Below are 17556 nucleotides of genomic sequence, written 5' to 3'. Positions count from 1 at the left end.
TTACATCCAAGTCTACATGCAAAATAATTAACCTGCCATTTTTTCTATGTAATGTTATTTTGTTGCTGTTGTTTTGTTTGTTTGTTTTTTCAAATCAGTCACTCACTGAATTTTTACACATAGACTTACAGATTTTTAAATATAAAATAGTTGTAAGCACTTTGTTCTATCATCTGTTCTGACTGGTGATAATTTTTTATTTCACAAAAAAATGAGTTAAAGCTGCTCAATGTAATTTTTCTCTCCACTAGAGGGCGCCTATTAAAAACAAAGGCGTAGTTTGATGACACTAAGTTTGAGCGCAGAATCTTGGGACATGTGGTTTTCACCTCAAAGTGGAAAAGGAATCGGGATAGGACTCATGTTGATTTATTACCGGACGGGACACAGTTGCGGGCGCCATTTCCGCTTTTCCGGTCATGATTATGAGGTAACGCAGCTCTGTTTATCATATTAGATACATTAAAGTGTGTTTAAAATGATGTTATGATGTAACTGTGCGTTCGCTCAGCCGCTGCTGTGACACTTGTTGCACAACGCTAAGAGTACAGTGTTTCTGCCAAATAATACCGGAAACCGAGGGTAACAGATATAACACAATTGACAGGCAATTCCCTCAGATGTCCCGGCTGCTTAGTTAAAATACCAATATTCTCACAATTTACAAATAGTTGGAAACATTTGGGATATTGTAAGAACTCAACTGAACAAAACATTTAACACTGGACTAGTGATTTTTGGACATTTTACTGCAAAAATACTACATAGTGCACCATTAATATTACACACAGAGCTATTAAGTGATCTGGTGAAACTTTCTGTATTTTTCCATACCTTTTCCATCACAATTTATATAGCAGGAAATCCATATTATATAAGGAATTTCCATCACAGTAACACAAATATCGTGCAGCCCTAACACCAACAACACACTTCTATCCTCATGGTTAAGCTAACATCAAAAATGACATCAAGAGATAGGAGAAACCCATTAATCCACTCAGTGCTCTTAGAAATAGCAGCTAAAAAGCGTTCATACATCCATACAGGTCGGAGCAATCTAAAAGATATATTGCGTATGCTCATGGCTGAATCTATAAGAAAAATATGCATCTTAAACAAGGTATGGAACCGAAAAATCCATTCATCCATTAAGATATGAAATGATGGCTATAAGTCACATTCTACTACTCAATAAAAGAAGAATTATTCTATTGTGGACCGGCACTTTGTCAGATGAGATTGTGCCATTTCTCCTACCCGCATCAGGATCTGGGTGAAGTCCAGTAGGACCAGCGGGGAGTATGATGGGATGCTAGAAGAATACGTTTTAATTTTGGCATGAGGACCGCCCATGTGATGCACCTTCTTGCCCTCTGTGTATTGTGGAAAGACCTCCACACCAAGCTCTCGAATAAGCTCCATGACATGGGTCTGCGAGCTATAGGAAATGAAAATCAAGTAAGTTGCGAGTAACCGTGTTTCTGCAGAAAATCAGCTTTTGTGTAACATGATGAAAATTGTGCTTGCCCTCGTCTAAAGCGAAAGCTTTCACAGCCCCAGGCAACAGCTGTTTATTGATGTCTGTGGACTCTGAAAGTAGCTCTGGGTATTTTCTAATAGTTTGTGTAGTGGATTGCAGCAATAAAGGCCTTGAAAACACATTTTTACTGCTTGTAAGCTTAAACAAGCCTTTGTGATGTTCCAATTATCACACCTCGAAAACAAACTATAGGGAGACCAGGGCTAGTTGTCACAAGGACTAGTCGGTTTTGAATCAAAGGTCCAATTATACAAATGTGCAGTTTCAAAACCGTGTTAAATTAAAAATTCATTCTGATAATGATATAATATGATAATGCTGTATATGCTGGGTAACAAGAAAACAACACAATACAACCACACTAAACATACAATCCAACAAGAGTAAATTTCATAAAGCTAGTCTCAAGAAATAATTAATAATTTTTAATGAATGTCAGGGTGGACAAGTCGTCTGGGTATGCGTTTTAAATGTATACATTTTATTATTACAATATTTAAATAAACAATTCATCAATATAAATCTTTTGAATTTTAGCCAACAAAATGAAATTCCCATTCACGCTCATGCCTACGGACAAATTAGCATCTCCAATTCACCAAACCTGCATATCACTGGATTGAGGGGGGAAATCAGAGGACCAGGAGGAAACCCAAACCAAAGCGAGGAGAAAATGCATGAATGGATTTGTAGGATTTATTTTGTGCTGTCTTGTTATTTGGTGCAAATATGGAAGCCCCCTTCCACCACATACAAAAAAAAAAAAAAAAAAAAAGAATTATAACTAATTAGTGAATGAATTATTTTCATTTTAGAGTGAACTATTCCTTTAAAAAGTCACAATTATGGTATAAACTGTCACAAGTCTTTATCATAATTTTGACTTTTTGTCACAATTTCTGCTTTTCATCTTATAAACATGACTTAGTATGTCATGATTTCGACATTCATTATTTGTATTCAATAATTATGACTTAGTAATAACACTTTTTTTTAAAGTGTCCCTTCGTTACATGTAGCTTTATAACAACCCGAATTCTACCCCATCCCTAAATCAGGGTTGCCAACTCTCACGCATCTGGCGTGATTCTCACGCTTTCAGGCTCTGTCTCACGCTCTCACTCCGCCCAACTCAATCTCACGCCAAATTGCCAAACCTGCTTTTGATATTAAACAAAGCTATAAGCTTTATTTTTTTTAAATGTGTTTTAATGAAATTCAAACAATAAATAGCGTTTTGGCGCTAATGTGGCATAATGTTAAAGCCAGAGGCGTAAAGCGGAGTTGCATGCTCTCGTCTCCCTGCGGCGCGCGCTGGTCACGTGGCCCATGAGCGCTCAATACTTCTAGCGCTGTGCCAATGCATTTAAATGGCTTAAGCGGATACACAACAGTTTCACCATATAGATGTTTGCTGCAAGTTTTGGTAAACAGTACAGCATAGTGTTAGTGTTTATTGATTATTAAGTCAGCCAAATTCACTGGATCGTTTTATTATGGAGAGTGATAGAGATTTAACATTGTTAACATTAATGTTATTCTTGTATTTAGCCCTCAGGTATTCCTTACTAATAGGTCACACTCATACTCATTAAATTATATTTATTGAATATTTTAAGGAGATCTTTTGGTACTAAATACTATTTGTGCAACAATTATTTTCAATAAATGACCACTTAAAATATTTTTCTTCTAATATTTGTATTTCTTCTAAAATGTATAATACAATTAGTGTAGTAATTAATATTAAAATAGAGAATTCCAATTCAAAGAGGCAAATTAGAGTCATTTTGTGGCTAAAAAATATTAATGTTTATTTGTAATGCCATTAGGTGCCTTATGGCTCTTTAATAAATATACATGTATCTAATCTAGTTGCTCAAAAATATATTGCAGTCTTTGCATTCTAATAAATATTTAGATATGATGATCAAACACTAGATTTCTTTAAATGTGAATTTTCAAAACTTAAATAACTTGCATCCTAATCTTTTTAATGAATAATGATACTTATATAAGCACTCACAAGTGAATATTAAGGAATGGCACATATAATTTGACCCAAGAAATGTTTAAACTAGTGCCAAAACAAACATATTATTATGTACAGTATATATACTAGATATAAACGGACACTGAATCAAGATCAAAAGCATTACCCCCCCCCCCCCCCCCCCTCCCCCCCCGGCCCCAAAAAATCTCACTCCAACCTGAACTTAAAAGTTGGCAACCCTGCTAAATGTAGTTAATATTACTCAGTACTTCAACATAACTACACTGTAACAATGAAACCTAAAAGTGTAACAATGACTCTTTGTTTTTTGTTTTTTTTTTGGCTTATGTAGCGTGTGAGACTTTTCACCACTCCTCCTCACATCGAATAAGAGTTGTTTACTCTGCATAAAGTGACATTAAAAACCTTCCTTAAAAATGCTATCATCTTCACCACCACCACTACCACTTAACCGTGGAAAACTTACCTGGACACCCACTGTCCACCCATGTCCCACTGGTCAACGCCATTCGCAGCTGGTAGGGCTTCACTTACAGTTCTCCCCCCGACACGGTCTGTATGCAGTAAATAGAAGACAAACAACGATTACATGCTCGTGTTTTGCATAGCAAGTAGACCGCAGACATATGCAGGTATCCTTAGTTTACGAGAATATCGAAGATAAATGTTTTCTTGCGAGCGACACACCTCTGGCCTCCAAAACCAACACGTTAAGTTGCGCGTTCCTCTTTTGCAGCCTGCGAGCCGCGCAGAGTCCAGAAAGGCCCGCGCCGACTACTACTACGTCAAAAAGATCTTCACTCATTCCTGCAGCGGGTTGATTGAAATCGCTTGAGGAAATGTGTTGCGCAGGCGAATATAACACCTCGAGTATCCTGCAGAGACACTGCAAAGCCAAGAAAGGTGAAAGTTCGGCTTTATTATGCACACTTGTTGCAGCCCGTGAACACAGTTGGCACTTCGCCCTGATAAAGTGTATCGCTGACTGCAGTGGGACACCGGGATATTCAGACCTCCCACTTATGTTTAAACTGAGTATTCTCTCTTTTTGCATTTCTGTGTATTTAACCCACACAAAAGGCATGTAAATGGGTAGCCTACTTAAAAGTATAGTTGATCCAGAAATAAACATGCTTTCATCATTTACTCACCCTAGATGTTGTTCCATCAAAACCTGCATGAGTTTCTTTCTTCTGCTGAACACAAAACAAAAGACGACACCAGACAAACACTTTTTACCAGACTTTTTTTTTTTTAGCCGGGGTCGGGGACTGAGTTGACACATAATGACCCAACTGTTTGATTACCAACATTCTTTAATTTTTTTGTGTGTGTTCAACAGAAGAAAGAAACTCATACAGGTTTGACAACATAAGGATGAGTAAATGAGGACAGAATATCAAACTAAATTTGCAAACAATGCAACTGGAGTGTTTATGTAAACAGAAGACAAACCATACAAATATTAACAAAAGTAATGTGAAATAGCAACAAAAAAATGTGTAAAAAAATGTACAGAATATCAAACCATTGTTCTGTCGACATTTACTTCAATGAACACCATCAGATAAAAATGTGCAAAAATTACACCTTTGAGAGTGCAACACAATTTTTGTACTTGTTTTGACAGTATATACATTTGATAAATGTTAAATATTGAAAGTACATTGTTTATGTGTGTTTTGTAATATTTAAAATATTAGTTTTATCATGTTTAATAATAAGTCAATCATAATATTAAAATCAGTTGATTAGACATGATCTGTCCAGAAACTTAGTTCTATGTACATTTTTAAGAAAAGAAAAACGAGGATTTGGCATTTTATGAAAATACAGCTTCTGTGGTCACCTATCCATTATGCACAGCAGGTCATGAAACAAAAGTTGTGATCTCATGCTTATGTGCTGTTGTGAAACCCATAAGTGCTCATATTTGCTGTACTGTGTGCCATACTGTATGCATTTTGGATAGTCTATACGGCTAGTCTACTTACCTTTGAACTTTGAACAGCACAACCCAAATGATAACAATTTGTTTAGCTGTTAAAAAAAACACACACAAAAAAAACAATGCTGACTTTTTTATTTGTATTTGTTTAGGAAACATTTATTTTTCCACCAGTCTTTATTAATTGCATAACTGCCATCTGTTAACTATCGTAGTCTCAGATGTGAAGCTGGAGCATCTGCTAAATGTCTTAAGTAATCGTTCTCAGTTTCATTTGTGTTAATGGTTCTCATTATATTAAAGCATGTGTATGTCTTAAAGACAAGGGGCCCTATCAAACACCGTGACCCGGCACAATGCAAGTGTTTTTTCTAGTTTCAGCCCAATGCAGTTATCACTTTCATGTCCAGCGTCACATTGTTTAAATAGCAAATCTACTCATGCCCATCTGTTTGATCATGGACGTGCTGGTCTGAAAACGAGATGTGTTCAGGGCGTGTATTATGTGCGCATTGCTATTTTGGAGGCAACTGAAAACAACTGTTCCATTGACCAACAAAAACCTGGTCTAAAGTCAGTAGCACAGTTTTTTGTGTTATTCAAAGGGCACGTTAGTAATATGCATATGTGGGTGCAAAACGCACCTATGCTGCTTATCACACACACAGGTACAAGCAGCAGCACACAAACCTTTTAAAATTATTTTAAAATTAAATGATTCCTCCCTGGAGAAGCGTTCAATCTTTCCGCTCGCAGAGTCCGTCATGTAAATAGCGTATCCGCCATGGTGTAAGCGCAACTGGCATATGGTTTATTGCATGTTATGCCTAAAACACACTCATTAAGAGTCTATGTACAACCCATCTCGACCATGTGCCTGGCGGCCTATTCATGAAGGTGTGTGGAGCCTCACTGTTCTGTAAAAGAGCCACCTTTAGATGGACTTCCATTGCATATGCTAGCTTGTTGTAAAATGCACTGTGCATAGCAAGGGGGAAAAATTTTATTTTCAATAAATCCAGTTGCATTAAAGGGATAGTACACCCCAAAATTAACCAATGACAACATAACACGATCACATGAGGGCAATGATATCACATGGCAAAGCAGGAAATATGACTGACATAAAACATTAACATGAGACAAAACCAAAACACATTACAGACATTACAGATGGAGGCGCAGGCAGTTCAGGAAGCCATGGAGGCGCAGGCAGTTCAGTGGACCATGGTGGTGGAGGAAGTTCAAGAGACAACAAACGTGCGGCCTCCGTGGCCTTATTCAGGTACCTACTACCCAATTTTTGGGGGTCGGAGCTAAAAGGCCAGGGCCTGGAACGGACCTTGAACACTGGGACACTGGTCAGGAGACAGAGTCCCCTCGGGATGAGAGATGGAGTCCCCTCTGGACTGGGGACGGGAAAGAGAGTCTCCTCTGGATGGGAGATGGGTTCCACTCTCGGCTCTGGACAGGGATAGATGTCCCCTCAGGGCTCTGGATGGGAATTGGCATGGATGTGTATGCTGCTCACACACACCACATAGCTGAGTGGAACCCAGTGCGTCACACTCGAAAGACTCAAGTGTGGCGGCCATAATGGACAAAGGCCTCCGAACACATCTTCCCTTCTTAAGAATGACTTCAGTGACGTTCTTTATTCTTTTCTCAAAGAAATGCTTATCTCCAAGTCTTCCAGAGTCGCGGCCAAAGATTATTCAAAAAGCCACCGTTCGCCAGCTTTTGTATTTAGTAGGCCTAGCATGCAAGCGCAACTTGGCCGACATTATGTTAAGCCCCGCCCACCGACTCTATACACGATGTGATTGGCCTGACCAGAGTTGGGTTTTTACAGCTCAGAAGTGTATTGAGAGTTGCTAGATGACACTCGCGGCAGATTAGATTTGCTGCCACTAGGGTGCGTCTAGATTTTTAGGCTAGTGCTTTATAGCACAAACAAAACATCGGAGCTATTTGACCTACCGCAAGTTGGTGCTATTTCTGACACTCCTAAAGCTTCTAATCTTTTCCCAAAACAATCAGGGGAAAGCCTCTGTGCTTCATGAGGCTTCATTTGCCCATCCCTAGCAGGAACCAATGGAGGCAAGTTGCACCAAGTGCAGTTTATTACATCAGGTCAGAGGTCACTCCTCAGTCGGAACTCGACTCGTGTACAGCCGTTACCAGAAGCCAATTATAGTTTATAAAGTTATAAATATAGATATGTTTCTTACAAAAACGCATAGCTTTTGCCTCAGTTTTCTCAGTATCATTCTCAGTATTCTCAGGAGCCTTTATAAACCCCCTGGGGCTGTTACTTTTATGATGGGTGGATGCTCATTTGTGGGCTTCAAAAAACAAGGTCCCATTCACTCCTATTATATTATAAAGCTTAGAAGAGCCAGGATATTTTTTAATATAACTCAGATTGTATTTGGCAGAAATTAGAAATTCATATATACCAATAGGATGGCATGAGCGTGAGAAAAAATAATGGGATCATTTTCATTTTTGGGGTGAACTAACCTTTTAAACAAATGCCCTGCATGTTGCACTGAATCGTTCCAATCATTTATTATTCTGTCCTTTGTTTTTCTGAGTGGAGTAACCAGTTGTCACCTGAGACCAGTCTCTGTGGACCACATCACCATGGCACCTCCTTCACTTGATACCAGAAGACTTGCTGTCTCACACTGGAGCCATTCAGAAGGTGACGTGCATGAGGACTACAACACATAGATGAGCTTGCCCTCCATCTGTAAGTTTCTATGTATAATTACATTTTATCCATGTTTCCATGGCCTGTTTCCCTCAGATGAACATTCACAGAGAGGAACCAGTTGTTCTGGTCGATCAGCATAAAAGCATGCAGCCAAAATGTGTTTTTCTTTTTTTCTTTTTCTTGTGTTGTGTAATGCATGGTAGGTTTTGGTGGACAATAAGTTTACAGGCTCTCAAGATAGTGTAGGAGAAAGAGAATTGAGTGTGTAGCAAAAAGAAAAACATAAAAGATGTGGGGGGTTTTCTCTCTGCAGGGAAGCAGATAAGAAACTTTTGACTTTGTGAATGTCTTTGAGAAATGTCTTCGAGTCACAACAGGTCCGTATTTTTCGTCATTTTGCTACAGTATAATATTTTCCAGGTTTTGGTACCATTTGTATGCATGATAATTGTATACTTGCATTGAGTTGCTTGGCATTCTGTGGACATTCACTAGTGAAGTGACTAAACTTCAAAATAAGGTTGCATTTGTTAACTTTATTAGTTTACGTACTTGTGAAGCATGTATTCATCTAAGTTGATGTTCGTTTCAACATATACTAATGTCAAAACGTAATATTATTTAATAAACCTGACTAAGCATCCTGAAGTGTTCAAATCTTGAAGTCTTGAAGTGCACAGAAATACTGTGTCATAAGTCTTTTTGTTTTATTTATTTTTATTTTGGTCATGTTCAGCATGATAATCCAGCTACATATAACAATGTGCATGAACTAGCATTAGACACCCGCCCTTCATTAATGGGATATTATTGTAAAGTGTTACCAAAATAGGAAAACTAAATTACTGGTGTAAAATATATATCCTTTTTGCAGTCTTTGTTTATTTCTAGGCATAAGCGTGTGTCTTAAAAACTTCAGTCAGCTGAATCTGAGGAAGTGGGACAAAAAAGGGTGTCCAAACATGAATGTACAAAACTGCTGCTGCAACACAAGGTACCGTGTGTTACCATTGAAAGTTGAAAACATGGTACCTCATTATCCCTTGTAGTCTCTTTCAGTCATGTTCCTCTCTTAGTTTTCGCTCTCTTTTTACTTTCATCTCTCACAGATGTCTAAAACGGCCTTGTGTCAGACGAACAAGTTTGTCCCCGTTGTCCTCATTTGTGATATTGACTGTGCTCGCCATGTTTCTCAAAGCAAGTAAGTTTCTTCGCAAAAAAAAAAAAAACTTTGAAACTTGGTTTCCAGCACAATTTGTAGCTACTAGACCAGGTAATTTGGCATTCTGCTCACAACCCTGCTAAAGTTCCTTAATTAGGCCTGAAAGTTTTCCTTCATCCAAGACATGGATGTATGATGGGATTTATTCACAAGAATTTGGACGAAATCCAGATATTAGTCATTTGGATAGTTTCATTATATGAGCCCGTATGAATCATTCATGAGGGCGCACCAGGATGGAACTTCAGTATGAAACCGGGATTTTTGGAATTACGGGGTAATTGAAAATAATCATCCTTATACTTTGAATGACAGAGGGAACAAGCTGAATGACCTAAGGAACAGGATAATTAAAAAGACTAGTTATGCTCTTAACTTATTTCACGATCGGTTTTTAAGTTTTAATATATCATAGATAAAAGACTTAAAGTCTGTTGACCAAAATGCTATATTTACAGTCTGAAGACATTTGTTATCAGGTTGTAGTTGTAAACTACAACCCAGATGGAACCATCTGAAATTAGAATAGTAGTTTTTAATTTATGTGTAAAATAAAGTAAAAATTTGACAAGAGTCATACCTAGAATATTAATTTTGGAAGCAATGTGTGCTAAATTGATAACAAATTACTAAACAAGGTACCACAACGATGTGGTTACCTTGTTGTCATTATAGTTATATAATCAAATGTGACTTGAGTTGTGACTGTGTGTGTGTGTGTGTGTGTGTGTGTGTGTGTGTGTATATATATATATTTTTTTTTTTTCTGTCACATAAGAAAATGCTTTGATAAATTATAATTAAAACATAAAAAGCTGAGATTATGAGATTCTAAATTGTAATTGGGATATTAAAATCAAGATTATGAGATTAAAAAAGTCACATTTATGACAAAATTATGAAAATAATTGAAGACAAAATTATAATTTGATTTGAACCATGATTCCGATGTTTCCTGTCATGAGTTTAACTTTTTATCTCATCTTTTGACTTTAATTAGAATTAAAATGAGTTTTATTTCATAATTCCAACTGTTATGTCATAATAATGGCTTTTTATCTTAAAATTTTGACTTGTCATGATTATGATTTTTTTTATCTCATAGTTTTGGCTTTTTATAATTATGATTTAGCATCTTATAATTACAGCTTTTTTTGTCATAATTGTGACTTTTTATCTTACAATTCCAAATTTTATGTAATAATTATGACCATTTATCTCATAATTTGTACCTGTCATTATTATAATTTAATCTAATCTTTATTATAATACATTTTTATTAGAATTGAGTTTTTTTTAATCTCATAATTCTAACTTTTATATCTTAATAATGATCTTTTGTTATTTTGACTTGTCCGATTATGACTTCTCAACTTTTTATTTTTAGCTCATAATTATGACTTAGAATCTAATTTCGACTTGTTATGCCATACTGTAATTTTGATTTACCAAAACATGTTTTTCTTATGTGGCGGAAATGGGTTTTCATATAAGGATAACAAAATATGAAAGTTTCTTCAAGTAATGTTAACCACAGTCTTATATTTATTTTATACTGTTCTTATATTTATTTTATACTGTTCTCAAAATTAAGAGACCAATATCGATTAGCCTTCCATGTTGGCCTACTTATTGATGTCATGACTTGCAGATGTGACAGTAGCGATGAAAGTGACCTCCAGTGGACCACAGACTATGCAGATGGCTCAAGGGGAACCTGTTACACTAGACTGCACCTACACATCAAGTCCAGCAGACATTGGCGAGCTTGACATCGAGTGGTCAGTTGTCAGTCCAGACACCACAAAAAAAGACCAAATGGTGCGTAAAGCGCTGCTGAAATGGCAAATCAGTCTCCCTTGGCACTGCTTTGACCAGACTCTTACTGATGATTTATGTATGTGTTAAAAAAAAATCAGCTTTAATTGATATTTAAATTTGTTGTCTATAAGATCATTTCATATACAGGTGGAAGGAGATATACCCATGGTGACCCTTCTTTAATGAAAGGTGTGGACTTAACAGCTGTAGACCCTGCCCAGGGAGATGCATCTCTATCTATCACCTCGCTGATGGTCAGTCATGCTGGAACGTATCAGTGCAAAGTTAAAAAGGCACCTGGGGTGGACAGTCGGAAAATATCTCTGATTGTGATGGGTAATGTATTTCCAGTCTTTGAATAGTACACAGAGCGTTTCCATGATGGAATCTTTAAAGGAAGTGTATGTAAGATTGTGGCCAAAACTGGTACTGCAATCACTTTCAAATGACTGTGTGTATCCACTCTCCCCCTCCCCTGGGGGCTGTGGTAACTAGAGCAGATCTGGCAACCCGGATGCAGAAACACTACTGACTTCGTGATTGGTAGATAGGTGGAGGGTGGAGCTTCATGTCAACATCAACATCAGTTGAGGGCTGCAACAACAACTTTTAAATGACAATATCCTGGCCGGACTACTGTTGTCAGTGATATAAGTATTTGAAATTAACATGATTTCTTAATATATAGTGACATATCAGGGCCATTTTATGATTAATTGAAATACATTTCTTACATACAGTTCCTTTAAAGACGGCATTAAACATTGCTGCCATAGTCTTTTATTCCCTATTATGATGTATATCTGAGTGAAACGTCTTCTCGAGAAATAAATAGGTCAGGACTTGATTTTGCCCATGAGGAACTGATTGGATGGTTGTGGTTTGCTATTGGTGGATATCATGTAAGTGACAGATTGTCCCGCCCTCAGCCCAGTAAACACATCATTAGAGAAGAAAAGAGATCACTGCAAAAAATCTTTGATTTAAGATTACGAGAAAAAAACATTTATGGGATAATGGATAAAGCAACTTTATCCATAATCTCTACATTAAAATTAAAATCACATTAAATTGTGAGTATTAAATATGATACATCGAGCATCTAAGGAGCAATTATTTGTACATCTTATGTGTGAAGCACAAATACACACTCGTGAAGGAAACACTATATAGCCTGAGCTGCTTTGTGTGCCTAACCTAGGCTACTTAAAGGGTTAGTTCACCAAAAAATGAAAATTCTGTCATTAATTACTTACCCTCATGTCGTTCGACACCTGTAAGACCCCCGTTCATCTTCGGAACACAAATTAAGTTATTTTTGTTGAAATCCGATGGCTCAGAAAGGCCTTTATTGACACCAATGTCATTACCTCTCTCAAGACCCATAAAGGCACTAAAGACGTCGTTACAAAGTCCATCTCACTACAGTGGCTCTACAATAATTTTATGAAGCGATGAGAATATTTTTTTGTGCTAAAAATAACGACTTCTATAGTGATGGGCTGATTTCAAAACAAAATTTCGAACCGTTATGAATCAGCATATTGATGAATTATTCGGATCACGTGTCAAACCACCAAACTGCTAATGTCATGTGACATTGGCGATCCGAATCAAGAATCGATATGCTGATTCATAACGGTTCGAATCTTTGTTTTGAAATCTATCTATAGGCCTATTGTATTTAATAAAATGTATTCAATAAATACATAAAAAAGACAGGCGTATTGTTTCAGTCTTACTCAAAGGCTGTGGAAACATAGTGGCCCTTTTTTTGATAAAACATTGATTACAATTAAGATGCAATTTATACAAAACAAAACTTAATGAAGTGGTCAGAATCATAAATGACCCACTCCATTACTCACAAATCTGGCCAACAAACGTGCCAGATTTTCTGAAGGACAGGAAACAAATAGCATGAAATAGCTTACTCCGTAATTTTTGGCCATGTAGATATGTGCATGGCATAATTATAAACTATAAATGCTCCTCTTTTATTTGTGTACACGCTCACAATAAAAACAAAGCTTTGTGCTTTTGTAAAATAAAGAAAATAAGGTGGTGCGCTTTCAGCTGGCTCTGTCTCCGCGAGAATCTTTCTGAAACACATCTCAAATTCAGCGAATACTCATCACACATTCATTAAAATGTGCGTCTTAAAAAAGAATTTCCCCCCAAAAATTATACTAAATGTGATTTTTTTCTTCTTGCTTTTGAAAGGTTTGCTTTGAAGAGAAGAGTCCTTATAATAACAGTCCTTATAAAATAACCATGCTCCAATTCTCAGCAGTGCTTTTGGCTCCCTACAGAAGTGTACAATGCAATCATTCAAACAGTCTTGAATTTGTATGGGTGAACTGTAGGCTAACCGTGTTTTGACTCTCTGTGTGGTAGTGAGGCCGTCTGTGCCGAAGTGTTGGGTTGATGGTGGTGAAACCGTGGGTGAGGCAGCATCTCTCCGCTGCAGATCGGATCAAGGCTCTGCACCTCTGCTGTATTCATGGAGGAGAGAGAGTGGAGGACCAATTCCTTCAGACGCCATTCAGAGTTAGTGCTACCTCTAGTGGTAATGTATTGTAATGTGATGCTGCTTCTCAAAACAGTTTTGAGTCCACAAAATAGTATGCAAACCATCGCTTTGATAGCTAAATTGCATCTTTTATTTTGATATTTAAATTTTGGAAAAGAATGTAAAGCCTATATAATTTACCATATGGATTATTTAACAATTTATATGATTTATGCCCAATACACTCTTAAAAATACTCTTGAAAAAATTGGCATCGATATTTCCATGAAGAATCTTTAACATCCATGGTACCTTTCCATTCAACAAAAATGTGGGGGAAAAATTTAGTTTATTAAAATGTCACACATAAAAACTGATCAGGTTAGGTTAGGAAGTCAATGGTTGTTCCATTATTTTGTCGAGAAAACCTCCCTTTGAAACCTTTATTTATAGAAATGTACAGAAAGTCAAAGTTAATTTTAAGTCAATTAATTGGTAATAAAAGCAAATCAGATCTAAGGAAATCAAAATTCAACAAGGATGAACTAAATAGTTTATATAGCCATAAATGGACAGTATTAGCTAGTCATATAATTAGAATATCATCAAAAATTTGATGATATTTCACTAATTCTGTTCAAAAAGTGAAACTTTGTATATTATATTCATTCACACCAACACCAACAGATGACATGGCACCCAAAACCATCACTGCCTGTGGAAACTTTAAACTAGACCTCAAGCAACATGGACTGTGTGCCTCTCCTCTCTTCCTCCAGAATCTGGGACCTTGATATCCACAGGAAATGCAAAATTTACTTTCATCAGAGAACATAACTTTGGGCAACTCAACAGTCCTTTTTGTCTTTAGCCCAGGCACGATGCTTCTGATGCTGTTTGTTGTTCAAGAGTGGATTGACACAAAGAATGCGACAGCTGAAACCCATGTCTTGCATACGTCTGTGTGTAGTGGTTCTTGAAGCACTGACTCCAGCTGCAGTCCACTCTTTGTGAATCTTATGTGTGTATATTATTATTATTATTATTATTATTATTAGTAGTAGTAGTAGTAGTTGTAGTAGTAGTAGTAGTATTACACTGTAATATGTATAAATTATATATATATATATATATATATATATATATATATATATATATATTACAGTGTAATAACAATAATAATAATAATAATATATACACACATGAGATTGCATTGTCTATATACTGTATATTTTAAGAAATTGAATAACAAGCTGTCATTTAGCAAAAGTTATTAGTTACACAATTAGTTACACAAAAGTTAAGTTACACACTTATTGTCATGCACGTTACAGCTACTCTAGTTTATGTATGAAAGTAATTACAATGAACTCTTAAAAGAAAACAAAAAGAGAGTACAAAATTTCATTTATTTTAATTGAGATTGCAAATTGATGTTTTGACAATTATTTTTTGTTTAATAATAAGTATGTGTAGCTGAAAAAAGGTATTTGTATATTAACACTTCTACAAAGTAGGAAAAGAACCCCCAGATTTAATTTAATAATTTGATTGTATGCATGTTTTCTCTCTTATACATTAGACCCCCTCACAGGAGAACTTGTAATCAGTAACCACTCTGTAAGCCACTCTGGTGTCTATTCCTGCGAAGTTTCCAATGCTGTTGGGAAAGAGAGCTGCCGGCTTAACCTTCAAGCTGTGAAGCGTATGTGAAGCGCATAAACACACTCCAGTGCTCATCAGACTAGTGATTTGATACAAACTGATTATTCATAATCCTCAGTCTTAATAATCGTAATCATTCACAGCTCCAAACAGAGCGGGGGTCATCACAGGCACCATTGTTGGATGTCTACTCCTCATCATGATCGCCCTGATCATTATCTGGCTTCTCATCTTCAGATGTAACTGGAATCGACAGGAGAAAGAGGTCTCCAATGAGATTAGGTGATAGCAACCGCTCCATTTTTCTCCATGAATCCCTTCATTTCCTTCAATCATGTGAAGTTGTATGATGACAACAAGACATTCTGGCTCTGATGACTTTGATAGACGGCTTGTTTTCCTTTTGTGTTTAAAGAGAGGATGCTCCTGCGCCTGAGAGCCGTCCTACCAGCCGAATCTCCAGCTTCCGTTCAGGTGTGGCCTACAGCCAGGTGGGCCAAGCCCAAATTGAGCATCCACCCTCCACTAACACCAGCTACAGCACTGCAAAATATGACAGCAGATTTGGCTATGCTGTATGAAAAGTCATACTTGATGGTTTCCTTTACTATAGATTGTCATTGGTTTACATGTAAAGGTACGCTGTGTAACTCTTTGCCTCTAGTGGTAAAAAACAAACAAAAAATGCACGTACTTTGGTGATTAATTTACTCCGCAACAAAAGATAACATCTTTGAAAACATTATTTTTCATAATGAACTTAGACATGCTCACTGCCAACTCGTTTTCCATCAGTTCTTTTTCGTGAATTAGAATGTGTGCAAATTGTGGATGATATAAGGATGCAAAGGATACATCCTTCAAAATCAGCTGAAAGAAGGGCATGGAACAAAGGCGGCCCTTCAAGGATCTGCTTTAAAGAATACTAGGTTTCTATATCTAAGAGTGTTGATTTGATCATATTGCAAGATGCAATATGGTATAACATTCAATATAATAAAGTTTAATATGAGAGAAGGATGCATTATGCCTCAGATTAATGATGCAGAACCAAAGGAGTGCCCATTATTGATTTGGTTACAGGTGGTATGGTTTTATATGAAATTTGAATTTTGATGTTCATGTCATAAATGTAATTAAAAATTAAATGTAAATGTAATGTAAAATTAAATGTAATGTCAGAAAGAAATCATGATTTCTTTCTGTCATTACATTTAATTTTACATTTTATATATATATATATATATATATATATATATATATATATATATATATATATATATATATATATATATATATATATATATATATATATATATATATATATATTTTTTGTGATGTGTAGACTAAATTCCCTTTATTCCTCAGTGTTTTTTCATTTGATAAAAAGTGTTGTTTTCTGTTGTCTCTACTTATTCATCTTAAAAATTTAACTGAAATGCAATTGGAATGTCTTTGTTTTTTAAAGTGCAAGTTCTTCAGCCGTTCTGTTAGTTCTATCAAGATTGGCAGATGTTATCCTGAAAGGCTAATGTTGTTATACAACATTTCTAAAGAAGTTTAAACAATTATGTTGAATTTGCAATAAAATGAACACCAGTCTTTTGACAAATATCATAGATATTTCAATTTTAAAACATCAAGATTTTTTTTTTCTTTAAATTATGAGTATTGTAAAACTTTTAATGTTTAAATATATTTTATGAAGTATCCTAATTAATATGTGAACCTGGACCACAAAGCCAAACATAAGTCGCACCATCATGTCGCATGAAGATATTTTGTAATTTTCCTTCCGTAAATATATAAAAAATGTATTATTCTAAATAACAAACCATAGATCAATGGAAAGCATGTTTTCTGCTTTCAGATGATGTATAACTTTTCAAAAAATGTACCCTTATGACTAGTTTTGTGGCCCAGGGTCACATATGCAGTCAGTCATAGACACCACTTGTCTAATAATTTTACAATATTTAAAAATATATAATTTAAACTAATTTTAGGCTACATGAAGTTCAGTAGGGTTAAAATATGGGCTTCATAATTATTTTAACAAAGAGAAAATATGACTTAAAAATAAATAAATATTTAACAATGAGCCAGAGAGCT

General features: G+C 35.9%; 2 protein-coding genes across 7 annotated transcripts in view; one reads left to right on the top strand and one right to left on the bottom strand.

Annotated features, from left to right (window-relative positions):
- The window catches only part of si:ch211-127i16.2 (probable flavin-containing monoamine oxidase A), a 66803-nt gene extending 62014 nt beyond the window's left edge, over positions 1-4789 (bottom strand). Inside the window, exons 1-3 of the mRNA XM_067433251.1 lie at positions 4245-4789; positions 4024-4111; positions 1261-1441 (exon numbers count right to left, since the gene is read on the bottom strand). Coding sequence (XP_067289352.1) covers positions 1261-1441; positions 4024-4111; positions 4245-4689 — 714 coding nt within the window. The 5' untranslated portion in view covers positions 4690-4789. The remainder of the gene's footprint in view (positions 1-1260; positions 1442-4023; positions 4112-4244) is intronic.
- A 629-nt stretch (positions 4790-5418) lies between these two features.
- On the top strand, positions 5419-16531 carry vsig8a (V-set and immunoglobulin domain containing 8a). Of its 6 annotated transcripts, XM_067433158.1 has the most exons (10): positions 5419-8260; positions 8538-8601; positions 9099-9218; positions 9334-9425; positions 11098-11267; positions 11399-11603; positions 13665-13817; positions 15362-15484; positions 15588-15726; positions 15860-16531. In XM_067433158.1, the coding sequence occupies exons 2-10, from the start codon at positions 8582-8584 to the stop codon at positions 16023-16025; spliced, it is 1188 nt and encodes a 395-aa protein (XP_067289259.1). In that variant the 5' UTR covers positions 5419-8260; positions 8538-8581; the 3' UTR covers positions 16026-16531. The 6 variants fall into 6 exon arrangements, with proteins under 6 accessions (XP_067289259.1, XP_067289258.1, XP_067289262.1 ...); XM_067433157.1 differs by lacking the exon at positions 8538-8601 and having other exon boundaries at positions 5419-8212; positions 9116-9218; XM_067433161.1 differs by lacking the exon at positions 8538-8601 and having other exon boundaries at positions 9116-9218.
- The last annotated feature ends 1025 nt before the right edge of the window (positions 16532-17556 follow it).

Source organism: Pseudorasbora parva, chromosome 23 (genome assembly GCF_024679245.1).
Source record: "Pseudorasbora parva isolate DD20220531a chromosome 23, ASM2467924v1, whole genome shotgun sequence".
Taxonomy (NCBI): domain Eukaryota; kingdom Metazoa; phylum Chordata; class Actinopteri; order Cypriniformes; family Gobionidae; genus Pseudorasbora; species Pseudorasbora parva.
The sequence above is the reverse complement of the archived record's forward strand: the minus strand, read 5'-3'. Positions and strand labels throughout refer to the sequence as shown.

Excerpts from the sequence above, each read along its gene's own strand:
- vsig8a (XM_067433157.1), top strand. The coding sequence starts at position 8,152 with ATGGCACCTCCTTCACTTGATACCAGAAGACTTGCTGTCTCACACTGG. Across the intron at positions 9,426-11,097 it reads CGCCATGTTTCTCAAAGCAA|ATGTGACAGTAGCGATGAAA; the intron begins GTAAGTTTCTTC and ends CATGACTTGCAG. Across the intron at positions 15,485-15,587 it reads TAACCTTCAAGCTGTGAAGC|CTCCAAACAGAGCGGGGGTC; the intron begins GTATGTGAAGCG and ends AATCATTCACAG.